General features: G+C 44.7%; 1 protein-coding gene across 5 annotated transcripts; it reads right to left on the reverse strand.

The window, feature by feature from the left end:
- Window positions 1-5,604: 5,604 nt before the first annotated feature.
- LOC125750612 (CCR4-NOT transcription complex subunit 6) lies at window positions 5,605-25,519 on the reverse strand. 5 transcript variants are annotated; one of them, XM_049028712.1, is made up of 13 exons: window positions 25,395-25,519; window positions 15,109-15,230; window positions 14,592-14,778; window positions 13,891-13,976; window positions 13,692-13,796; window positions 13,329-13,397; window positions 12,734-12,891; window positions 11,255-11,409; window positions 10,924-11,078; window positions 10,548-10,781; window positions 10,022-10,224; window positions 8,729-9,906; window positions 5,605-8,674 (listed from the first exon to the last, which is right to left on the reverse strand). In XM_049028712.1, exons 2-12 carry the CDS (start codon window positions 15,218-15,220, stop codon window positions 9,694-9,696), a joined length of 1,677 nt encoding a protein of 558 aa, XP_048884669.1. In that variant the 5' UTR covers window positions 15,221-15,230; window positions 25,395-25,519; the 3' UTR covers window positions 5,605-8,674; window positions 8,729-9,693. The 5 variants fall into 5 exon arrangements, with proteins under 5 accessions (XP_048884669.1, XP_048884668.1, XP_048884667.1 ...); XM_049028711.1 differs by lacking the exon at window positions 25,395-25,519 and adding an exon at window positions 24,989-25,347; XM_049028710.1 differs by lacking the exon at window positions 25,395-25,519 and adding an exon at window positions 15,477-15,598 and having other exon boundaries at window positions 5,605-8,654.
- Between the last annotated feature and the right edge of the window lie 1,363 nt (window positions 25,520-26,882).

Genomic DNA, 26,882 nt, shown 5'->3' on the forward strand with positions numbered 1-26,882 from the left:
GCTTTTCCTCCGCCTCGCCCCTGACGACGGATATTCATCGGGCTCAGTGTGGCCACAAGATGCCATTGCGGCGGCAGCCTGGCCGCCAATAATTACCTATGATTAAAAAAAATACAACAAAGACAAACAGGGCCAGGTGCCAGTGACAAGCTGATGTTCATTAGCTCCCGTGGTGTAACGGCACAGCCTGCCAGCTGAGACCTCTGTCTTTATATAGCACCGAGGCACAGCCCAGTCTGAACATTTGAGCCAATGTTAAATCACTAATAAGGGCTTTTCTCCTTAACACACTTACCTTTCGTAACACGGTTACGTCCGGGACTCAATTTCCGACTTTTGGTTCTTCCAAAACACGATCATATCGAATCCTCTCTTCTCTCTTCCCTCGATTTAAATGAGCGGTGAGCTCATCCCAAAATAGACATTTAATAACGCTGTGATTTAATAAACGCCCAAGGCGATTTTCTCATCAGGATCACCGAGACCGCGATTGGCCCTGGATCTACCCTCTGAGCTGGAAAGACTTCAGCAGTACATTCCTGGGTCAACGGTGACCAGTGATACCTATCTCCATCCATAGATCTATCCGGCCTCTTATCCAGTGCAGGGTAATGGTCAGTCTGGAGCCTATCCCAGTACAGACCACAGGGCGAGGGACACCCTAGATGGAAAGTCTATAATGGTAGGTCTACAACTAATCATGTTATACAGGCTATAGCAGAGAGAAACTATGGTATTAATCAAGCCAATGATCGCACCCCTGAAAAATATCTCAGGTTCAGAATGGAAAGAATCTGTTCTGCCAGATCAGGGGAAAACTTCATGAAAAGGTTTTACTGTCACATAACAGGCCTCAGAGTTGTTTAATTATCACACCAAACCTGTAATAATTTAGTCCAGTCATGCTGTGTTTTTTAATGCTGGGAATCCAATGGAATATTATATTACAGACATTTAACTCGCAGCATTATTGATCGGGCTGTTATGTAAATACGCTCTCAGACAGGCTAAATCCAATTGGATAGATTATGCGGGGAAAGACTTTCATAAAAAGCAGAGATGAGACTGGGACACGTCAAGCTGACATGATAAGAACCCACAGCTCCTTTTGGGGATTTAGTGGACGGCAGGAATATCCCGAAAGCCCTCGGAGCAGCAGTCTGGGTGCCCTTTGCTTGCCGGAGGCTGTGAGGCTATTTCGTTGACTCGCTTTGCTGTGGGCGGGGAACTCCAGAGATGCACCTGATTAAGGTTCGATTTCCCAGCCCCAGGTTGACTAGCATCTGGGCCGCGACACAAAGCCCTATGGGAGGCCTTTATTTCAGTGTGAAAGCATTGCCTGCCTCACCCCCCCACGCACACTCAGACCTATACCATTACACACTCGGCAGGTTATTACAGGAACCGATGATGCTGCAATTACACCTTACATATATTCTGTATATATGCATGCTGAAGTTTGTAAACATTATTTGAATCATATAGTGAGTATTGGGCTGTATTTGGGGGGGGGGGGTTTCTAAAGATTAGAAACAGATTTGTAGATAAAGAGCAAAACCTTAAACAAGCCAGATAGGAAGCCAGTGAAGATCTTTGGGAATAGGAGTGATGTGGTCAACAGACCGAGGTCGTGTGAGGAGGCTGAGTTTTGAACATACCGAAGTGTCTTTATAATTTTGTCAGGAAGGCCATATAGAATGTAATCTAGATGTAATAAAGGCACGGATAAGAGTTTCAGCAGACGAAAATGACAGAAATGGACGAAGGCGACCAATGTTTTTGAGGTGGGAAAAAAGCTGTATTTACTGTGTGGTTCGCATGGTGTTCAAAGGAGAGAATTTGGTCAAAAAGACTAGAAACTAGATTTACATGGTTCATTGCTCCAAAATACATTATTTTTCTGATACTGTGCATCTCTATTCACTATATATAACTGAAAAATTCCGTTAGAGATTTTGCCCCACCCCCTGTGAGCCCAGTTGGGTCTAACTGGTTAGCATGCCTGAATGGTCAGCTTGCCCGATACTTTCTGCCTCTATCTTGTAGTCTGCAGACAGATCCTTGCAGGTAGGCAGCCAATAAGGATAGTGTTACGAGGTGACCTCACCATGTCACAGACCTAAGGCTTGAAATTCCAACGAGGTAATTCGGGCAGATTAGGGAAGAGTAGTATCCGTGGTGAGAGTTACTCCCTTTGGCATGTAAGCATAAAGCTAAATAACACACTAAAGGAAAGGAAAACACAGAAAAGCACAATAGGACCCATTTAAAGAATGAAAGCGTGTAAAGGGAGACATTGTGGATAGGAAGGATCCGAATTCAGAAAGCTGAGGGATGGTGGTGGGAAGTCTGTTGGGGGGGGGGGGGGGTTGTGGGCCTTTCCATCAGCGTCTGTGCGATCTGTGGTTTTCAGCGCACAAGCGGAAAATTGTGAACATGCTACAGATAAGTGCTACGGCTCCCTTAAAAGGAAAACGGACAAATAAACATGTTTTCAGACCCCCCCACCCCCACCCCCACCAAAAAGCAATCAAATACAGCATCAGCATTACATCAAATTGATAGCTACCATTTCAGGGTACCAGTGTTCTTCTTACTTCCTAAACTCTAACAAATACTTAACTAAGTGTGAGAATTCTTCACGATGACTTTGGGTCGGTAGCATGAGTTGGGGTGAACGTCTTGTAGGGGAAGCCGAGTGCTGAAACCGAGGGGCTGAGAAAACAGGAGACATTCAAGCCAGGTCAAGACACATACAGCCTTATCTAATGGCTGTGTTGATGCAGATATGCCAGCTGTTTTGTATCTCTACTCATAGACAATAAACGCAGATCATGAAAATCTGCAATGAAGTCAGAGGCGCAAAACCCTTTTGTCTGTGCCATCGGAAGTCCAATATTTATGTTCTTTAACAAGTAAATATATGCATATTTAAATACAGAACTTGTGCGCACATGTACATTCTGATGAGGAGCTGCAGAATTGGTTTATACTCCATCCTAGGGCCCCAAGCTTGGCCAAGGTGACGACGAGTGAGCAGATGAAACCTTAGCGAAGCCTTCCACACAGAATTCTCCAGTCCAAAGGCACCGAGGGCAGCATCACTAGCAAAATGCAAGCTTCCTAGAAGAGGAAGGAGCGCCCCACTCTTCAGATAAACGAAAATCTCACTCGGGTAATAGTTTGCCTAATAGGGACAGGAATTCACACCAGAGATCCCCGTAATCAATCATCATCCTGCTTATAGGCAGGGAAAATGGGAACACAAGGATCAAAGATGCTGGAGACCCTTTAACTTCCTAGGACTGGCTCTACTATCCTGGAGCAAAGTGCTTTACCTGAGCGGCAGTACAGCAGAATTTCACATCGATGAATATCCAGGCACTTTAGTCTAAGAAAGGAGAGTCGCAGACCTAAAGCCTGCGCTGGTGACTTGGGGCCTGTGCCGTGGCCATAGGGAGAAGCGGCTCTTCATATGGAGCAGAAACACGTTGCTCCAGTTTCGGTCAAGTGAAGGGTGTGACTGGGGGCAGGAAGCGTACCTTCACTCTAAAGCAGGTACAGACATGCTGATTGGAACGTCACAGATGTATTATAGTCACCTGACCCAATTCCCAACCGACCGCTCCTCAAACCCGAGGTTGACATGGTGATGGAGCGGGCCAGCAGGCGCTGTTGTTCTCGAGGAGATCAGAAGGGCAAGAGGGGTCAGGTCTGGGAGGGAGGGAGTGAGAGAGAGAGAGAGGGGGAGGGAGAGAGAGAGGGAGAGAGAGAGGGAGCGCAGGAGCCATACATCTGCTATCATTTTATGAGCACCCAGCTGCTCACTGCCACGTCAACAGCGAGGAAGAGCCTGCGAGCAGTCAAGAGAACCAGCAAGGGCTGTGCATGTTAGAATGTCAGGGAGGGAGAGAGAAAAATCCCATAAACCCCCCACCCCGCCCCCCCAAAAAAATACCGCAGTGGAAAAAGAACCAGATCGCAAGCTGATTAAGCTCAGCACAGTTAAACCGCACCAAGCACCCACTTTGCATCATGGCAGTTCATCTTCACGGACTAAAAAGTGATGTTTTTGGCACCATAAGAGATGCTGTACAATTGTTCCCAACATTAACCCATAAATGAAGGACAGATTCCAGATTACATTTCTATTCTGTATGAACATCGTTTGAGATGATTCTCCTGGGATTCTTCATACGTCTGCAAGTACATTAAACCCCCTTTGGTGGTCTGTGTGTCGAGGCCCACCATTGGCCTTCCCAGTTCACAGTCAGGTCACCTAAGAACGGTGGCGGTCATTCCACTCCATGTGCAGTCTTTCCCATAATGGAAATGCAAGAATGCAACAATGCATATTTGCTACATTTTCACTGTAAACAGGAAAACATATTTCTGGGGCAGCAATTGCGCTAATGTAAGAATCAAAATCAGCACCAAAATGAGAAGAGACCACAGGATTCAGGCATAACTGCACAACCTACTCCCATCAGATTAGAACCGGCCATGGATCCCTGTGACGTGCATCGACAGACACCTGCACTCATTTTACAATCCCAGCATTAAAATGACAACACGCATCTTTACACCATTTACCACTTTGGCTCTGACCATCATAACAATTCCATTGTGGACACCAACAAATCACATTGCCTTTACATTTTGTGCTCCTGTGGTAAATTATTCTGCGAAATAATTGTATTATTAATAAATTTAGGGCGTTTCTGTAGTCGCTTATATTAAAACCAGCTTTTTCAGAAGTGGCGGCTGTACACTGCAAGGAGAGCGCTTCGTAAGGCTGCTTTGCGGCTCAATGTGTCACTGTACGGTCACTTAACGCCATCTAGTGGCTGAACCCAAAATGCGCCGGAATTCTTGATACAACACAAACATCGTGCGAGCAACTAAAAGCAGCCGTTACCGATCCTTGGTCACAGCGACGAGAAGAAGAATCTGAAATGAATTCAACACCATGTCATTGTTTCAGTTAATAATGGCTCGCACAGTATTCCTCACAGATTTACAAAGGGGTCCAATCCTTAGGTTAATGAAAATTTTAAAACGCAAGCAATCACTGCTAAAGACAAACAATCTGCATTAATTTCATACTTCACAGGAATGATCATATTTTATAGGTTTTAGCCAGCTCAATAAAAAGTGAGTAAGCTATTCCCACGCTGCAGGAAGCCCTTTATTCAGGCGCACATCAAATCCAAAGCTGGAAGGAAAGGCAGCACACAAACGAACAGATATAGAATTTATTGTCAACCATAAGTAGGAAAATACATCGGTGTAAAGGACACAAGGCGACCTGTTATCAACAAAAATCTAGTTCAAAGGTAATCAAGAGGACTGCTAAGGGTTCAACAGAAATGCCTTGTTTACCATTCTGCCTCTTTACAATTCCTAATGGTTTAAAAACAGCTGCCGTTTTTATTAACATTCTTTTTAAAACTTTGTGCAAGTGTTTTGCTGGTATTCTATGAATGGTAAACAAGAGTTGGTCCAGTGCATATACATAGAGACACACATATGTCTATTTTATTTATATATATATATATATATATATATATATATATATATATATATATATATATATATATATATATGCGCGCGCATGTACTTTGCCAGCTACAGATAGACAGTCCTTATCAAATAACTATCACTATGGAACGAACACAGAAGGCTGGAGGGAGAGGTCAAACATCAAAGCAGAAAAGAACTTCCTCCTAAATTAGCCTTTTTCAACCTGGCCCTTGAGAGACCCCCAGAAATCCACCTTTTTGCTCCGTCCAAGCTCCCGGTACGAAACGCAGACTGCCTAGCAGAGAGCAGAGAGGGAGCAAAAATATAGACCGTCTGACAGGAAGCTGAGAGGGAGCAAAAATATAGACTGTGTGGGGGGTCACCGAGGACCAGGTAGGGAAACACTGTCCAAAACGAACCATAACATAATGCTGGAAAGATCTCCACCAGATAGTTGCTGTAAGAGCATTAAAATAATTTAAAGTGGGTACGATTATTGCCAAGTATCTGAGTCTCTCCTGTGTGTATGTGGATGGGGAGGTATCCAGTCTACTTTGAGGGGTGGGGTCTGTTCTAATATTGCAGGTCAACAACAAACATACATAGTCAACTTACTTAAGAAAAAAAAATAGGGAAACAAAGCGCAAAACTACAAACCCATTGGTCACCTTGCTATTCCTAGAGGGACACCGTTGCAATCCTTGAGACAAATGACTGACCAGTCAGGGGAGCGGACTGCCTCTCACCCATCTTGAACTACAGTGGGTTAGGGGCGGGGCCAAAGGTCATCACCGAGACTCATGACACGGAGATGACAAATCAGCAAGGTGACATTACCCATGTCACTCCATATGCTGCGTGCTGCTTGCCGAGGGGGCGGAGCTTCCTGCCAATCCACTGGCCTGGTGTGACTTTCCAAAGAACGGCTCAAGATACAGCTTTGAGATTCAAATTTGGCGACAATGACCATCCTTTCCCATGTATTACTCTCTCTGAAGCTGCACTTTTAATGACAGCTTTTCTTTTTTCTTTAAGTGTCTTGAATCTCAGTTAGAAACCAAATATATCCATTTTAACTCGCTAACGTTTCCATATACATATTAAAAAAATATTTGGTTTAATAGTATGATTTAAAAAAAATGGGTAAAAAGGACAAAAAAAACATCCAATCATAACACTAAATTCATATCTGCAACAACACAGCCATTTTTTTTTAAAAAAAAGGAAACAGTACACCTTTTATTCACACTTTACAAAAGCTATCTCGATCTAATACAACACTACCAGCAATTCAAGGTTATTATAAATTTAACATTTTCTTTTCCAAACAAACCAAAAAAGGGGGGGAAAGGGGGGGGGGAGGGGAGTGCAGGAATGAGCAGATCATGGACAAGGCCGGCATATTTAAACTTTCCCTTGTTTTAATCCCTTCTCCATTTGTAAAAAGCAATTAAAATATGATTTTTTACATGAAGAAAAAAAGATTCCTAAAAAGGTGATCACATTTTTTACAGGCTAGCTGCATAATAGATTTGCCTTAAGTGCTTGCAAATCGGTTACCTTTGTTTAAAAACACAAACACCGACCCAGTTCCTCCGTGTGATATTAACTGTATGCTGAACAATGAGTTCGTCTCATTCTGTTGGGCTGACTTGGGAGTCACCCGGGACCCTGGAGATGTGGATGAAACAATGCAAGGCTACGGAGGTCTGGCACGTGGGAGGCAGACAGGGCTGCACATTCAGACATGGTTTCCATCTAATCCCCAGCATGGCTCAGAACGGTCTAAAGAACTAGATTCCGATCGCCACATTGGCTTCATGGTATTATACATTAAATGGCACAAACAAAGACGCTGGGGAAACTATGTACAGGTGACAACAGTTTGTGGATCCAAACTAAATCTGAGCAGACTTATTTGGCTTCAAAAAGCAACTTTGACCAGCAAACGTTTTCAGCTCTCTGAGCTGTTCTGATAGGTGTAACAACATGGTGCGGGGGGGGGGGGGGGGGGCTGAATCATGACCTCACAAGAGTACTAAAAACCCAATGGAAACATGAAAAGGTCATGGCTAGGGTGGCAATAACAAAAAAGGATCACAGAAGATCTTCAGGGGAAAAAAAAGTGAAAAGAGATGCTGTGCAGGTGTTTGCTGGCAGTGCAGGAAGTGCAAGGTGCCCTCGCCCCCCCCCCCCCACCCCAGCCCAGCCCAAACAAAGGACTAGCTCCACATCTCAGGCTCCACACTGCGAACGACACCCTATCAACACCTGCCCCAAAATTGAACATAGCAGAGCCCACAATGTGCCCACATACTGACACCTGGGGTTGGGGGCAGACAGATAGACCATGGTCCCACGGAGGGAGATCAGCATGGTTGAGGATTGAGGATGGTGCTTGTTCCTCTGGACAAAGGCTGAACCCAGAGGCACTACAATAAGGGGGGTGTACACTTTAGTCAAAAAGGTGAGATGGTGAAGCAGCTGAAAAAGGGATGTGCAGCCCACTACCTGAAATGGGTCAAGGGACGGGACGTGGTCAGACCGTCGTATGCACATCAATATTCAGCTGGACATAAGGGGTGTGCAGCCTGCTTCCCCCAAATGAACTACTGAGTGCACATCAGTGTTCGGGTGTGCTAGAACTCCAAGGCTTAACAAGTGTTCAAAAACAAATTTTGATATGGGGGGTTAAAAATTATATAGAGGACAGAGCCTAGAGTGCAAACACAGCGGCAGACAGGCCTTCCACAGCTGCCCTTTTCATCTTTTGCCAAAGCTGCTTACTTACATTCCTCTCATTCACAATAAATGGATAAAAACTTAGCCTTCATTTACAATACAATCATTTTCCCCCAAATCTGGTCCTAATTTATTATAAGTACAAAATTGTCAAAAACCAGGTTTTATACAATCATGTAAAGGCTAAATCCAAATATAATATTTCATACAAACGTCCATGTGAAAAATCCCCCCCCAGAGTGAAATATAAAGTTCATGGCCCATGCTACTGATCTTTGTGTCTCTGTGTGTGTGTCTCTCTGTGTGTGTGTCTCTCTGTGTGTGTGTGTGTGTCTGTGTGTGTCTATGTGTGTGTCTATGTGTGTGTACCTGTGTCTATGTGTGTGTACCTGTGTCTATGTGTGTGTACCTGTGTCTGTGTGTGTACCTGTGTCTGTGTGTGTACCTGTGTCTGTGTGTGTACCTGTGTCTATGTGTGTGTACACACGCTGGTGCCCATGTGAGAACTTGCCAGGTAAATCAGAAGGATGACCAGCAGTGGATCCTCGCCCACCCTGGAGGGTAGTGCTGACTGATGCCCGTGATGTCAGGGCTCGGGGTGCATGGCGCTGTAAAGCAGGTGCCGGGAGTGATGTTGCTTCGAGCTGCACCCCCTTTCTGACCCAGCATGGGTGCCGTCGTGGCAATACACGTCCGGAACGGACCCTGCCTCCGCGGTGTGCTCCCCACCAAAAGGCCACCATCTCATATCACTACACCACTGTCCTCCTCCATTCCAAAGTATGAGGGTGGGAGGGGCCACTCGACCATGCATGGGCCAGCATGAGATACACCTCAATCAAGCGAATACCTAAACACCCAGGCCCCCCAGAGAAGGGGGTAATGGAGGTGACAGCAGCAGAAGAGCTGGTTTCAGCACCAAAAGCACAAAGGCAAAGACGTGGCTGGTGCCCTCCTACACCGACAAGTCATCACATGAGCAAAGGGGGCGTGTGGGGGGACAGCGGGCACACAGACACATTTACACTTCTGGTAAATAAAACGCTTCCTCTCTCTGTGAACAAACGGTCTAAGCTAGACTGTGAAAGCTTAATGGACCTGGACTGGGGGTGTTTTTAAAAAAAGTGAAATGCTCAACATTTAAAGAAATAGGACAAACTCACTGTGTGGTCCATCAATGTATAACGAAAGAACATGAATGCGGGGGGTGTATAGCAAGAGACTTGATTGACTTTAGATTCCTCAATTAAAATGAATACAAACAATTAAAGGAAAACACAAAAATTATACATACAAAAAAAAAAACAAATCCCTGCTGGCCATACCTCACACCTCGTATTGTATGACTTGAATTTTAAAGATTGTGTTCTCTTCCTTTGAGTTTTGAGGAGTGTGAGGGAGGTGGAGCGTCCCCGGTGGCTCACGGGACTACCTGCGACCCGGCAGGTGAATTCCATTGATGGGCGGTGGGTAGGGCAGGACCAGCTCCAGTTGTGCATACAGGGAGAAGTGATCAGAAGGAATATGGGGGTGCGGGCAACCGGTAATATTGTTTTCAATGAGCCAGTGGGGATCGAGAGGCCCCAGGATGCCCAAGACGTTGAGGTGGGGTTTCGAATAGAAGATGTAATCAATCACGCCCTGCAAGGAAACCAAACATCAAGTTGCCAAACAGAGCCTTGATACTACTTTGCTGTTACAGGCGTACTCAAAATTTACGATAAAGGATTGCGCCCACTACCGTCGGCTGACTCACCCTGAAGTCCAAGGTGTAGTTGGTGTAAGGCATCAGGCCATTCTCGTAGGCGCTCTTCAGCTTGAAGCCGTGTGTGATCCTCGTGCTGGATGTGCCATTCTTGCCATTGCTGTTGAAGTTGGTGAGGCTGTCACTGTAGCGCAACTCCTTGAAGTCTTTGTGGGTGCAGTCCACCCCACCTGTGCTCAGGTACTCCACCACACCTGTGCCGGATGGAGGTCAAAAGGGTGAGGGCCTCTCAAAGGAGTATGGTGGGCTAAAGTAAACACTACTAGGATGGCCATTTTTCAGGCTAAGGAATTTGATACTAAACCTGACACTGGGGAGCACACCAATCTACCACCACTATCAGGACCCCACAAAAAGAGCGTGACATTGTGAAAGGGTAGATGTACTTCATACTATCTGGGCCACACCAGCTGTTACAAGCCCCAAGGGTCAAAAGGTGCAAGCTTGGTGCCAATGTGAGGAGCTCCCTTTGAAGAACTCCCTTTCTCCCCATGTCTCCATGAGCTCCACTGCTTACCCGAGTCTGGCAGCGAGTTGAGGTCAGCACACAGCACGAGTGGAATGGCATTGGCCTCCCCGGATGTCGAGGACAGCTTGAGGGTGCGAGTGGCCTTGTCCACAATGTTCTTCACCTCAGACATGAACATCATGGTCTGGACCAGCTTGACGTCCGAGTACTCCGGGTCCCAGTGCATGTGGGCGTTGGCCACCAAGAGTAGCTGCTTCTCCATTCCATGGCAAGACTTTCCAGCTGGAAGGAAACATTGAAGGGATGAGAAAGATCAACGCTCCTATGGAAAGTCTGTACCAATATCAGTAGTCACTTAAATTTATAATTCTTCAAATAAAATAATTTTAAAAAAACCAATACTGAAAATGCTTATTCGACTCACAGGACATCTCTATCATCTCCTTGCGCAGTTCTAAGAGCACAGCCACACCAATGTTGTCCTTCGTCATGACCCGGTTCAGCATGGGTTCCGAGCCCTCAGAGTTGGCCATGGCCAATTGGTTGAACTCCACCGTGTGCTTCTGGACGAGGCTGAACCTAAGGGGCACAGGGGCGAGGTCAGCCTGAGAAACACCAGGTTACCCAAGACAACAACTCAGTGGTGTGGTATTTAAAGCATAATATAGCCTGAAATAAATGTTCTACCTCTAGTCAATCAACATCCCTAATCAATAAGTCTCCAGACAAATACGACCCCAGAAAAGAGAACTCACTTGTCCGTCTTGAAGAATACTGCACAACCATCGACATGCTTCCGGTCTGATTCTGACATGGTTCTGGCTCGGGACTTGGGACTGAAGAATCCATCGTAACCCTGTTCCTTTAGCTCAACCAGGAAGTAATTGTAATACTGCTCTGTTTCCACTTCCTGAAACATCAAAACAGGAGAATAAATCAGGCCCTGGCATACACCACCAGCAAAATGTTTTTGTTCATTGCAAATTCAACCTGTCTTTATGTTCTATGATGATCACTTGTCGATAATAAAGTTCAAAAGAGCACCAACAAAGATACACTATATTGCCAAAAGTATTGGGACACACCTCCAAATCATTTAATTCAGGTGTTTGAGTCACTTCCACAGCCACAGGTATATAAAATCAAGCACCTGGGCATGCAGACTGCTTCTACAGACATTTGTGAAAGAATGGGTCACTCCCAGGAGCTCAGTGAATTTAAGTGTGGTACCATGATGGAATTGCACAGGTGGCATCCTATTCGTGAAATTTCAATACTAAAATATTCCACGGTCAACTGTTAGTGGAATTATAACAAAGTGGAAGCAATTGGGAACAACAGCAACTCAGCCATGAAGTGGTAGGACACGTAAACAGAGCGGGGACAACACATGCTGAAGTGCATAGTGTGCAGAGTCACCAACTGTCTGCAGTGAATAGCTACAGACCTACAAACTTCATGTGGCCTTGCATAGAGAATTTCATGGAATGAGTCTGGGTTTGGCGGTTGCGAGAACGGCACTTGTCCGACTGCATTATGCCAAGAGTAAAGTTTGGTGGAGGGAAATTATGGTGTGGGGTTGTTTTTCAGAGGTTGGGCTTGGCCCCTTAGTTCCTGTGAAAAGAACTCTAAATTCTGCAGCATCCTAAGCCATTTTGGTCAAATTCATGCTCCCAGCTTTGTGGGAACAGTTTGGGGATGGTCCCTTCCTGTTCTAACATGTCTGTGCACCAGTGCCCAAAGCAAGGTCTATACGGACATGAATGAATGAGTCTGGCGTGGAGAAACTTGACTTGCCTGCAAAGAACCCTGTCCTCAACCCGATAAAACATCTTTGGGATGAATTAGTGCCGAGACCATTAGCCAGGCCTTCTCGTCCAACATCACTGCCCGACCTCACAAATGCTCTCCTGGAAGAATGGTCAAAATTCCTATAAACACACTCCAAATCCTTGTAGACAGTCTTCCCAGAAGAGTTGAAGCTGTTAAGGCTGCAAAGGGTGGGCCAACTCCATATTAAGGCCTATATATTAAGAATGGGATGTCATTGAAATTTCTGTGTGCGTAAAGGCAGCTGTCCCAATACTTTTGGCAAAGTTGATCACATAAACCAGCAGCAGCCCCTGGTCTGTCAGGGCCCTGCTCAGAAATAAGTCCCCAGGGAGAAGGTCAAAGGTCACATTACAGAAGAGTGGGGAAAAAACTGCCTTCCCCCGACCACCTCCTAGGCTCACCTGCAGGCTAATGATATCTGCACTGCAGCTCAGAATCTCCTGCATGATGGACTTCTTCCGATACTCCCAGTTGAGCGCCCAGGACGGGCAGTAGCCATACAGTTGTCGTGTGGCATACTTGTCACACAGCACGTTGTAACACATGACGGAAAACAGGGCTGTGGGTTTGAAGAGGGGGCAGGTCACAAACAAAGCAGGTTAACTGTCCAGAATGCTGCACAGTTAAAGCACGTTCCGGAAACAATGAACATCACTGTGTCAGAGTTCCTTAATGTTGGCCAAAGAATGTTGGTACAGCCCCACGGTACGTGTATCTAGGAGACACTTTTGTCCAAATGCATGTCATTCCATAACACGGATTTATGGAATTACTACTTTAAAAAGTAACAGTGGCAGTAAAACGGTATTTCACACTACTACAGTAAAACTTTGCAATTAATCTGTGATTCACACACATGCCAAACCCAGGGACCGAATCCATTACACCACTAGAACCCTTGATCTTCAGGATGTGGACCGGAATTCCTAAACCTCATTAACATAGGCAGATCTCAGTATATGCAGAGGGTCAGTGAGAGAGGGAAAGGCTTCAGACCTGAAGGTCGTGTCCTGTCCGGCTCCTGAAGGGCAATCCAGGACCTGGACGGAGGCTGCTCTGTGGGGACTGGGAGCAGGACACAGGGTAAGCATTCCAAAAAGATTTACCTACTATACCACACACACTCCTGAAAAGGGTATAAAAACCAGCTTATAAACAATTTGAGGGCAGCACATCTTGTCTGGTCCATGATCATTATGATTAATAATTACAGAGGGGTAAAAAATAAAAAAAAGAGGGTACCTATGCAGCGATACAAGCTAAGCCACATAGAACATAATGAAATCCTGCTTTACGTTCAGACTGCTGCAGACCCCAGTGGGTCTGCAGGTTGGTGATGAATGTGAAGCAGGGACTCACTGCGTTTGACGGTGCCAGCGAGATTGTCCAGAAGGTAGCTGAGCAGCCGTCGAGTCCCATCAGGTTCCTGATACAGGTTCAAGATTTCTTGTGTGAGTGGGTTCCCTGTAGGAAGAGTGCTGTAAGGGTCACTGCTGGCCAGCAGGATGCTCCAGCCGGTTGCCATGGCGACTGCCTCCAGAACAGAAAGCGTACTCACCTTTCAGCCCCAGTGTTTGTAACTGAAACAGTTTTCCCAGCTCGAAAGGCAGAACCCGCAACTGGTTGTTATTTAAAAGCAGTTCCCTGGGGAACAAGGGAGAGGGGGAGAGATTTCTCATTATGGTTCTGCAGAGGAGTAGGACCCCGACCAAAACAGAATTGCGAGAGCCAATCCAATCTACTGGACGTCAGAGTTGGAAAATCTTTGGTGACGGGGCTGCTACGGACGGCTATCAAACAGTAGGGTGACAAGGGGCTGGCTTTCCGAACAGTTTCATTTAAGCATAGATAATTGGGGTTCATTGGCTATCTGTCAATTTACATGTCCTCCCCCCCACAAAATAAGCCATCTGAAATTCAAGGCCAGTACACAAGAGTATAAAAAGAAACTAAATGACAGACAGTTTTTTTTCCAATGCTATTGTAAGACATCCGACAGCTGTCATAATGTTAGAGAACAGAGAATAAACAGAGGTGACTGTTTTCAATTAGGGATGGTGGTGACAGACTGGATAAGATGTCAAGGAAGAATACCTTTAACTGTAATGAAAAGTTGGAGGGGAAGGGGGAGACAGAGGATGTGTCACATATAGACCAAAGCCATGCCGTTTTGGGAATGGTGAGCTGACATGCCATTAAAACACAGAACAGATTTGGTTGGTCCAAGGAAGGACCTGGGAGGGACCTCGGACTACCTACCTGAGAGAAACCATGTTGCCAAGCTCCGCCGGCAGGCTCCTGATCTTGTTGGATGACAGGTCCAGATACACCAGGTTGTGCAGTTTGGCAATGTCGGGGGGGATGCGCGACAGGGAGTTGTCGCTAAGGTACAGGGCGGTGAGGTGAGTCAGGCTCCATAGCGCTGAGCTGAGACTCTTCACTTTACCTGCAGGGTAGCCAGACAGGAACTCGTCACTGCCACACGCACCAGCACAGAGCAGCTGTTGCCTGTGGCAGAGTACAAAGGTGTCAAATACTACCTAGGGTGACATGCATGAGTAATACTACTTATGACAAATATTTATACCACCTGCCAAAACTTTTCACAAATAACAAAAGTTACACTTCTTATAAATTTGCTACATATTCTGTTAAATACAGGTGGAACTCTGCCTTTATTGGTGCACGACTTCATGGAGTACGTGTGCATGAAACTATGTCTAGCATGTGAGACCTTAGTATATTGCAAGGACAAAAACAGAAGCTCCGCCCTCACCGCTGATCTCAAGTTCCGCCCAGTAAGATTTCTTCCCATTGGCCGCCTCCTCACTTGACATTATTGTGTACATCCGCCTCGGGTCTGGCGGGTCATATTTCTCTTTGGGCATTCCTGTTATTCTGTAAGACAAAGATAAGGGGGGGTTACGTATAAGCACGTATAAGCGCGCGCGCGCACACACACACAAGAACATTTAAACAAATGTGGACTATCTATCCACGAACATTAGCCTCATTAAGGCGCATTCATGCATAAAAAAAAACACATAACCATATACTACAGGCAACTTTAACACTAACTGCAATGATTCTGGGAGGAAGCTGAAGTACCCATAGGAAATATGACACAAGGAGAACATAACTCACTCAAACATACAGAGCTGAGATTCAAACCCCTCAAAAACGGTCCAGGCATCAGAGCTACCAGAAGAGGGCTATTTAATTAGTATCTTCATTACACATGGCGCTCCTATGGTGATAAAGCTAAAAAAAAATACAAAAATTTATATATTGGACAAGCAAACTAGGATCCTGTCTGTCCATGTACTAAATTCAGACTGTTTTTAATACAAGATACTGAATGATAATTAGAACATTAAACTAAGTCTTAAAAAGCCTTTACAAAGGGGATTAAAATGCACTTTTTAATTAGAACGGCTGTCAAAGAGCTGCAGTAATTGGGAAGTCGTGCCTCCACAAGGCAGAGGGGATACGGCCTGAGCATCTACACCGAAGCAGTAGGTGTTCGTTTCATGTTACTCCCGTGCTGCATGGCGGGATATCGAGCCACACGTCATGCTTTGAGAGATGCAGAGAATCCATCTCCCCCAAACTCCTCTCCTTGGACAAAGCAGACGCCTTCCCAGACAATTCTCAGCACGGCAGCCAAACCAGGCCACATCCTTCTCCAATTTGCACGGCTACTATGGACTGTCAGTCTGCAACACAATCCTGCAGATAATGCAAAGAAACTGGAGGAACAAATGCCAACCCACCCGGCCACACACACACACACTTAATGGAGGGCTTACACTCCACGTCTGTCGGATCACATATACATAACAGGAATTATCAAAAGACAAAGAAACACACACATGCAAAAGAGAATAACTTCACAAAAGGTGCTCATGTCATCTGTCAGGGAAACAGCCAGAGCTTCATGCCCAGGAGGAAACAATCAGTCTCAGAGCTATGGTCTTTCAGGGTGCTATGGCTGGGTATTGGAAAGCTTCAAGTCCATCACCTCAAACTTAAAACACCAAGTACGGCTTTAACAGGGAGAAAGCAAGAAAAGCTTTTTAAAAAATTTTAAATTAAAAAAAACAAAAAATCTCTGAATATGCACATTAGCAAAAACAACAAGCTGTGTAGGGGAAAAAAAATATTCCTGAACAAAAACACAGCACTAAAATTACTCAGGTCCAATAAACTGAGTAGGCTTCACCAAGAAACAGCTGTCCCTTGGACAGAAAAATGAATAGTCAACTGTGGGAAATATTAACACTGGTATCACAACCAGCTTGACAACAGTACGTTAACCTCACCTTTACATTCTGCATTGTGAATCAGCCCGAGAAACCATGCTAGCGATGGGACACGCAAGATCGCACCATATGCATAGACGGGCCCGACTCACGCCAGCTGGCAGCCGTGCAACGAGGGCACGAAATTAAATCACCACACTGCTTAACTTGATTTTCTGTGCGCTGTTTACAGTTTGGGTGGGTGCGGGGATGAGGGAGATGAAACATAAATTGAAACATAAAAAAAAAAAAAAGAATCAGCACCAAGATGAAGCCATTTAAGAACTATCGGGACCACCAAAGAATAAATTATTAAGCTGGACTTTATGGAGCATAGCAAACCCCTCCATCCACGTTGCCCTACCCCAAACCCCATTGACCCACACTTGGCATTTGAGAGTCACAGATGAGTGGGGATGGCGAGGGATAAATATCACGCTGTTCTTAGTCTCACTTAGCTCATGTCCAGATTCAAGCATGTGAGGAACGCTGAAATAAACCCCTGGTCTACTCTGACAAGGTGGCCGTGCTTGACTCATCTCAAAGCGTGCAGTCTTAAAAGCTGCTTAGCTCTTCTGGATTCCAATGAGAATGCAGGCCTACGTGTTTGAGGCATGAGGCCAGCCTGATGTCACTTTTCTGTGCCAAATAAAACCAGGTGTTACAAAAGTACAAAGACAGTCAATCTAACAGACACCTCGAAATTGCTGTGACCCTCAGTTGGAGGGGAAAAAAGGCACAGAAAATTCTTGAATAACTGACATTCAAGAGATTAAATCTACACGCAAGTACGATAAGCTGTTGCTATAAATGACAGTGTATTCCCAAATATTGTCCACACAAGCCTGTGAGACAGCTCACAGTATAAGTCAGACATAATAAGTGACCACGTCTGTGCACTACATTCCCAGCAGTGCTGCCACCAAACACTCAAAACCATCAATCCACATCCAGCAAAAGAAAAATGCTCAGTGTGAATCACCAGGCAGTCTTCAACCACATCACTAGTGTGTGTGTGTGTGTGAGGGAGAGAGAGAGACCGTGATACTTAAATTCAGTTCCTAGTGATTAAGCAGCTAATTAGAAACAAAGCCTAGTGAGGCATTGTCTTTGGGTGTCATGCACCAGAAAGCACAGGGTCTTTGGCATCTGCAAAAAGATGCCATGAATGCGTTCAGAAGTTACCCAGATTAGGGTCTCCTCACAGATGCCTGTTATTCAGCACCACCAGGTGAGACACACACAGAAGAGTGGGGAGAACAACAGGCAGGCATGTGCTTTTAATGCTGTTAAAACAGAAGACAACTTAATAGCAAAGACTAAACCAAGGCAGCTCAAACGCATTTACAATGTCTGTGAATTAGTACAAATACGGCACACTCAGCGAACAGCTTATACCACTGTAACGCACCAGGTTCAGCAAACCTGGTCTGAATCTGAGCAGGTTGGAATGACCCCAGGGCACAGAGGACTGTTTGATTAGAGGAGGTCAACTGGGAAAAAAAGTTTCTTTGACCGGAGTTTGGGGACTGAGAATACAAATGTGAAGTCATTTAAGCAATGAACCAGGCAAAAAGCAGTATTTATGACAAAGTCAGATACAGAATACACATTTATTTACTAGTTTAATGGGAGTATCACCATTTGTATTCCCCACAATTACAGAACCTGATCTACTGGTAAAGGTAGGAGAGGAGAGACAATAAATGCGGTGAACTTAAGACCATATTACGGTCCGCCGCCTTGAGATCCAGCTAAAAGTGGGGAGCATATTCTATCACCACATATAAACATTACAACTGGGTTGACTAAGGGAGGTGCCACCTGAAACTAGTAGTTTTGTGTCCTCAAAAAAGACAGGTGGTGCCCATAATCATGGTTACATTTCCACTATACCAAAGGTTATGCTTGGCATTCTTAATATTTAGAAGGAAGAAGCTAATATCAGGTAAGTGTGAAAGGAGGAAGAAAGAACAGAAGGAAAGTTAGTTACAGGTCAGAGCCACTGGAATTCACCGTCTTTTGCCTGTATCAGCTTTGCTCTCCAAACCATACTGTATCATTATAATCACTGTGCTTTTTATACCATTTCCATCACTCAGCCAAGACCAACAAAGTTCTGCATCACCCACTACAGACTGTCTGGTACACCTGCCACATCCATCATTATTAGGGGTGTTCACGATTTGGTACTAACCTCGGTTTTGGGTTCATGATTCGGCGGTGCAATTTCAGTACAGCAGGATAAACAGTATTTATAATTCCGTTCACTTCATCTTATTAAAAATTGTTTATTATTAAAACTACAAACACAACTAACAACAGCTGTATGTCAAAGGCAACGGATATGTCCAAGTATCCAAATAACATTGGCACATTGTAAAAATATGTAAAATTAAAAATTCAAAATGATGATATAATAATCATAATGAACTAAATCCCATGTTCTCTACTACCAAGAATACATTTTCTGGCAGAAGCATTTTAAATGCCACAAGGAGACCTGTGGCTGTTTCCGTCTTGCTCCGGTCATACACACACTCGGAAGTCATCATCTCAAATGAGTTAAGACGTTGAATGTATTTCCAATAATATACTAAAGTTTGGTAGAACGGAGCCGACAGATAGTCTTGAGCTTAACTATTGCTCTCTCTCCAGTGTTGGTGTGACTTATTGGGAAACCAAAACGTTCACAAACCGCAAATTATCACCGACCGTAATGAGCATTAGAAGTAACCAAGTCACAACTACATTTAGCATAATGTTTTACACACTGAACATCTACTTGCGAATTTAAGTTCCACCCATGACAAATTCATTCCTTTCAGTGTGTATCGAACAGAATATGATGTACTGAATGATATATGATGAATGTGTGTACCGTTACAGCTTCAATCATCACGAGTATAATCTACTCACTCATCCTTTGGACTTAAATTTGACTTCTCTGTAATGGTCATTGTTTACGGTGTATATTATATATTTTGACCATTTCCCCACTACTTAGACCTGCACGATATCCGCTTTCCACTGGAACTTTCCCACATACAGGCATATATATTTGTCGATGGTCCATCTGCCTATCCTAATCCACACCCATTACAAAACAAACAAGCACCAAGACAAATATACAAAGCAATGATATGACAGAACTGAAGCAGCATACTTAAACAGAAAAGCAGCCAGACTGCTGAAAGAGAGGCATGTGTGTGTGAGTATGGTGAAGGGTGGACACACCCTGCTGCTGGTGCACCACTTTGGGGAAGGGGGGGGGAGAGACTGAATAGAGGTGAATGGGTACAAGGATGAATTATATAACAATATAACAGCAACAACCAGAATGCATACACAAAGTTCCTTTAAAAAGCTGTGAAACAGACGAGCATGAGACAAGGTTGGGCAGGTTCCAGCACAGGGTCAACAGTAAAGCAATTAAACAGGGCCATCTGAAGGAATATGCAGATGCCGGTTCTCTACAGAGCCCAGGGAGGTATATGGAGTCCCAATTGGCAGTCTCTGCAAGTCCTTACTGCGCTGTCATTCCGATTTTAAAGCACTCATTAGGAAGACATTAAACCCCATCCTGAGGGTGGAAAAAAAACCCTGCTTTGGAATATATTTATTTATTTTAACAGAACATCCAGTCTTCTGTCCTTGAAGCCACACTGAAGTTTCCTTGCTGACAATGTGTGGTGCATTAACCGCTTAAAATGTACGCTGCTATTCATATGTAATGTACAGTAAATTGATTCTAAAGCAGAGAGAATCCAAGAGTAAAGTGTTGATGTAATGTTATGTTACCAAACGGGCCAGCACACTCAAGAGAAAAACACATGAATTTTTCATAACAAACCCTTCCCAAATTCAACAGCACATGCACATACGCTCACACATACACGCGCATGCATGCTCACCTACCCACACACACACACACGTAATTTCTCTGCACCTAGTTTTCCCAATTCCGTTAATGACATATGAATACCGCAATCGTAAAATTTTACCAGGGTCTACAAGAAGCTAGCCCTACACAAGAACTACATTATAACTTTCCTAAAAAAATTTAGCTAACATTTTCCTGCTAACTTTTCCAAACCTTTACATTTATAACTGGAGAGTTGCTGTTGTGAGCCAGTTGCCAAGTGACAGTCAGACATGCTGAGGCCAAACTGGTCATTGTTTTTTTGTCCCAGTGAAGTCCTATAGCTTTATTTCCCAAGAACGTCTGCAAACAGATCAGCTCTAGCAAAAAATACCCAAAACTTTTTTACAGTAAGCTGTGCAGTCGGTTTGGACAGGAGCATCAGTGGGAAATGCCTCCACTAAGATTTCATTTCCTCAACATCATACACAAACATGCATGCACACCGCTGCCACCACACTTCACCAGGGCATGAAGCAGCCTTTGCTTGTGATCACATGGAGAAACAACATCTGACTAAAAAAAACAAAAACTATTTTAAAAAAAGCAAGCGTGCCATATTTGCATTTCCCTCAATCCGACCTCTCTCCTCCACAAGCTCCAGTAATTTTCCAGTCTGTCTGCTTGACCTTTGATGAATTGTTCCCTCCATTACCTTGGAGCAAATTTAAGCACATGCAGTGTTATTAGGTAAAAATCTAAAAATAGGGGAATTAGCAAAACGTGAAGAGTAACATTAGCCAGTTATGTAAAGACGGTGGGAGGAAGAGGACTAAATGCCACGGAGTCTGTCTTTCAGGCAGTAGGCGTAGATGCATACAGTTAAAGACAGAAAAGAAAACCCACATTTAAATAATGATCATGTAAACGATCAACCCAAACAGTAATTCGGTCCAACCGACTTCCTCATGGAACAGAATAGCAAGGAAGAAGCAAACATCTCAGGTACAGCACATGCTGGGGGTTTGTCTACAGCGTAGTCAGCTCCAGCCCATGGGAGCTAGAGTTCCTCAGGGTTTAGGAGTTGTTACAGTCAGCGCCAGATCGGCACTGGAACCACCAGATGAGGCAGCTCACTCTCCAAAATTACTACAACTGTGGCAAGCTGTGGACAGCGTGTAGAATGAGGACTTGCAGCAGGACACCATGAGCACACCTAGCTAGGTGGGAAGGATGGAGACATTTGGAAAAAGATTAGACTGCCAAGTACGGAACAGTAATGCCCAAACTGCAACATGCTTTCAGAGTCTTCACTAGCTAAGAATGAGAACAGCCAGGATGCCATTTATATTCGAGTGAAACCTATATGTTTATGCTTTCTGTGCTGAGACAGGCAGATTTTAGTTCTACAAGCTGCAAAATGTACACAAAAACACAGGTAAGACCATGTGCACATATGTTCCAGGAGATAAGTCACTGTGCAAGTGTGCATCACACCAAAAAACATGCAAAAATAACCGATGAAGAGCAAGACTAACCACCCAGTCAGACACACTTTCCACTTTCTCACTTCACACAAAGCAGCAGAGACTGTGCCTGCCCTGGCACCTATCCATGAAACACCCTCTAAAGTTTTTTGAGCGCTCCTAAGATTCCTTAGGGTAGGGGTGTTCATCACTACCCATTGTTCAAGATCTAAAGAACAGGAGAATGCGCCCTGATTAGCTATCAACATGAACATTTAGAGGAAACACATAAAATTAAAGCTGGCCAGAAGCTTCAAACTTTATTAATTGCTTGGACATGTGTGACCTAAACACTTACGGTTCCTCCCAACATGAAGAAGGAAATGTACAAGCACTCTCACCGACCATTGATATCATTAACAAATATAATACCTTCACTCAAGAGTGCAATTATAATGTTTTTATAAGGGTGAAGATTAAAATTCATTATTCTTCAATTTGTTCGTCCTGATACCTATGGCGGGAATTAGCACTGGACAGCACGTACTGTCACTAGTAATAAAATGAAAATTTAATTGTCTTTTACACACAACATGGATCACACTGCCAGATGCAAGGAGTAATTCAATTATCAATAAAAGTTACCACAATTTTTTAAATGTTCATGGGAAAACTCCAAATGGGATGGTCAGCAGGGAGCCTCTTTTAAAGTATATATTGCAACAAAGATGCTGTTTAAAAGTGAGCCTCAAGGAACAGTCCATGTACATTTTAGCTGAGAAAAATACCTCAAAGAAGTTACCTAAATAGAGATTTGTGGTGTCCCAATTACAGGATGTTTTTCCATTATAATGAGCTCCAGGTCATTACAACTTTGAAAGCCCTGACTGAAAAACTGCTCTCCACGTCACCACAGCCGCTTCAGATTTCAGCATTCGGCTCTGCTATCCACTGCATGCATCCGCGCCATTCTATGAAATTAAAGCAGATAAGACATTTCCAGCTACAATTGCAGTACATCCCAGTGCAACAGTGGAATCAAAGCTGAACACTTTTTTCGACAATTAAGATTATGTGCACTAGGTTAAGGAACAATAAACACATTTACAATTATATTCTATTCACCATAAACTCCCACTGTATAAAGCTTCTGAGGTAAATAAATTACAGATATCTACTTCCATTTATGGTACATGCCACAAGACCTTTACATGGAATGCCCCGTTAAGGGCACCAAGCACTGCCAAGTAAAAGCTTAATTAACTACCTCGTTAATATTTAACTGGCACTCCTCAGTGAGCACTTCGTAAATCCATGCAAAAAGAAGCCATAAAAAAAAAAAACAAATTCAGAAGAATAAATGAAATCATAAATGAACACTGTAGGAAGCACCAGGCACAGACAGGACAGCTGGGCCATGCAAGGCTGGCCCATAAATGTAGAGCAGGCAAAATGAGAGTCTCTGAGCTTTCGATTTCAGAGTTCAAAAGTGTGCTACATTAATAAGACTAATATAAATGCACTTCTAGCCAAGTGATCAGCAGCTTCTGCAAGGGAGACTCCAGCTAAATAAAAGCATATATGCATTTCACTGAAATGATTTACCATGTTACTATTTAAAAGAAATAAAATCGATAAGGGACAATGTTGACAGTTGTGCCAGTGTCACAGAGAGCAGCAGTTTTAGCAGCACCAGGTGTTCATGGGGACATGGGGAGAAGAGGTCATCACGGCCTTTACCCACCACCGCTTCCTGGCAGGAATACACAGGCCTTTCGCAATGCACCCTCCCCACTACCCAGCTGGTGACCTCCAATCCACCTGGGACATATGTGCTCTCCGGACAGAGGCCAGTCCCTAGACCACACAACCAGTCTCTGTCCTCTGATGTGGGTCCTCTGAGACTTAGAAAGAACAAAATGAGGGACAGGATCACCAGAGGAAAAGCATTTCACCCGCAAAAGGACTGTAAAATTCTGGTTAATATAATTCATTGTTTTATTTAGTTGGCGCCACAACCCCAGTAACCATCATCATTTAAAGCCATACACTGAGTATACAAGAGCATCTTCATTGTTGTAACCACAACACACAAATGTATATGGCAGTTACGACGAACATTCTGCATCTCCTATGTAAAAAAAAAAAACATGAGGGGTCATCAGCATCCTTGCCCATATTATGAACCAGAGAGACAAAAACGTTCAGCTTTTGCAGTATCTCTATACAATAGCCGCCTGGAAACGGAATCCCCTTCCCCGACCCCAGAGCAGCCGATCGTGGGGTAAATCTGAGGTCGGCTCTCTTCTGAGTGACAACCTCAGTCCCGATTTGGATGGTACGCAGAGTAAGCTCGTTATGTAAACACTCAGCAGGTCGGGTCGTGCTGGGCCAAACCTTCAGTCAACGAAGGCAAACCCGAAACCCGTGTTCAACACGACGCTCACCTTACCGATTCATCGGATATACACAACCGGTTCATATAGCGAGGTTACGGTGCAATCGGGGATCCGGCATCCGCGCCTAACACAGACCTACCCGGGAAAAGTGCGTGCAGCAGAGGGGTTCAGTATCATTGGAGCGCCCGCCTGTCAGTCACCGCCCCCCCATACCCCCTTTTCCTCGGGCACGATAACGGGACGGCGAAACATCCTCGACTAGAGCCAGGCCTCTAAAGAGAGGCGGCGGGGACACGGGGGCGCGCATCAAAACAAACAAACAAACGCGGTTAGGTGTCTGTCAACAGCACAAACATACGCACACACTCCGGCGCCCAATTGTGTCGTTTATCCCAAAACTAAAGCACCTAGCGGAAGACAATTCGCCCAGGTAAGAAAAGCGCTCCTTGGGTCTGCACAACGTAAAGCAAGCCGCCGAGGGGGCTCAACCCGCCGGGACGAAGCGTCCCCCACCCAGGTCAACAGCTACAACGACGCAGCGTTATCCCGCTAGAGCGTTGTACCATTCACGCAGGCCATGGATTACCAAGCTCTATGTCTACGGAGATGGTGCCGAGGAGTAGTTTACCACTGAGTTGGCGAAGAAGCCGAGTTCCCGGACAGACAGACTTGTATGTTTTTCCCGGATCGGCAGCAGTCCATCTCAACGGTTATCAGACCGACGCGCGAGGCTCGGCCACGCGAAGGACTCTGTTAGGCATTTCGTCAGTCGTCGGCAGGACTCCTTCTTTTCGGGGCTTTCTTTTCCTCCCAGAGTCAATTACAAACCTTGTCAGGAACCAGGTATCCCTCGTAAGGACAATGCAATTTCCGCGGAACAGCTAACCTGCGCTGTTAAACAGCTAGACCAAGCCACTAACTCCGTCCCCTTCACACACGAAAAACAACACAAAGGCAGGAACCCGTAAACGTGCGCGCCCCCTTCCCTGGCGTGTCCGCGCCCGCATCCCGTTCGGTCCAAGGCGTCTCCTCACCTGCAAACGCATTCCAGAATCCGCAGAGGCGAGTGGACGAGCGGCGCTCGCTTCCCTTTGTCTCACGGACGGTGAGCGCGCATCATGGCGGCTGTGGCCGGGGCGCGCTCTCGGCTCCACAATAACGGCGCACGACGCCATTGGCTAGGGACGCGGGGCCGGGCCGGTCGAGAGCGCGCACGCCGCGATTGTTTGGGTAGAATGTCGCGGTCTAGCGGTGGTTAGGCGTATTCCAGTCAATTAAGGGACTAATCGGTTGGCATAAAATATTACACCCTCCTGCGTAGCCCTTTCATATAGTTTTATTTAATAATAACAAGTGGGGGGGGTATATAATTCCATGGAAATCCTGTTATTTTGACCTTGTGGGGACCACATTCTTTGTCTCCAGAAAGAGAAACACAATTTTATTTTTTTTAAAAGTGACTGCAATAAAAAAAACTAAACATGTCAAAAGTCTTGTATTTTGTTTGGTTACTTATTGTTAAGGTTGTCATTGTTGGGATTACGGTTTTTCCCATATAAATGAATAGATGGTCCCCACAAAGATATGAATACAAATCTGTGCACGCAATGATTTTGTGTTATGAGAAAATTCAAGAAGAGCAGTAAAACAGTTTATCTAATTCAGATTGAACATTACTGTCATATAGAGTACAAGTACAATGGAAATGAAATGCAGTTAATATCTGAATAGAAGTACTAGAGTAGCATTATTTACAGAAAGTACCATAATATTTTACAGTAAAGTGCAGAAGTGTAGCAGATACCAGAAAGGTATATAGGGTCTGTAATATATGGAAATATATAGGTATGTCCAAATATAGAAATGTACAGGTATAAACAAAACTGACAGGGTATATGAAATGTAATTTTTTGCATATAGAAAGCAATGGTAAAATGGATGAGGTAGAGGGGAATAAAGACATATATACAAAATATATAGTATAAATAATATTAAACAATAGGTGTTTATAAAAAAATAAACAGGTTAGGTCAGGTTGGGGAGCATGCATTAATACAGCGCGTTGCCACACCCACCACCTAGCAAAACTCCTCCGGATCCTGGCTTGCGACCCCCCCAGACAGACACACGGTCCAGTCCCATCCTCCAGAAATGGTCATCCATCTGCTACAGCCAGGTATTACATGGGCATCCCCTCGGTCTGGTCCAGCCCATCAGGTCCTCAACAACAAGGATCCTGCAAATCGGGTCACCATCAAGGAAACGCACCACATTCCTGTAACTGACACTCCCCCACAATGCAGGTAATGTGCCTCATTCAGGACTCCTCTAGCAACCGCTCATTTGACAGAAAGTCAAACTAGTGGTACCAAAGGAGTCCAGTCTTCATCTCAGGTCACAGGATAGCGTCCACGTCTCACAGCCATACAGCAAGACAGGGAGCACCAGGACTCTAAAGGCTTGGACCTTAATCCTCTTGCAAAGATACCGGGAGCATCACACACCCTTTTTTCAGTGACCTC

This window comes from Brienomyrus brachyistius, chromosome 10 (assembly GCF_023856365.1).
Source record: "Brienomyrus brachyistius isolate T26 chromosome 10, BBRACH_0.4, whole genome shotgun sequence".
Lineage (NCBI taxonomy): Eukaryota > Metazoa > Chordata > Actinopteri > Osteoglossiformes > Mormyridae > Brienomyrus > Brienomyrus brachyistius.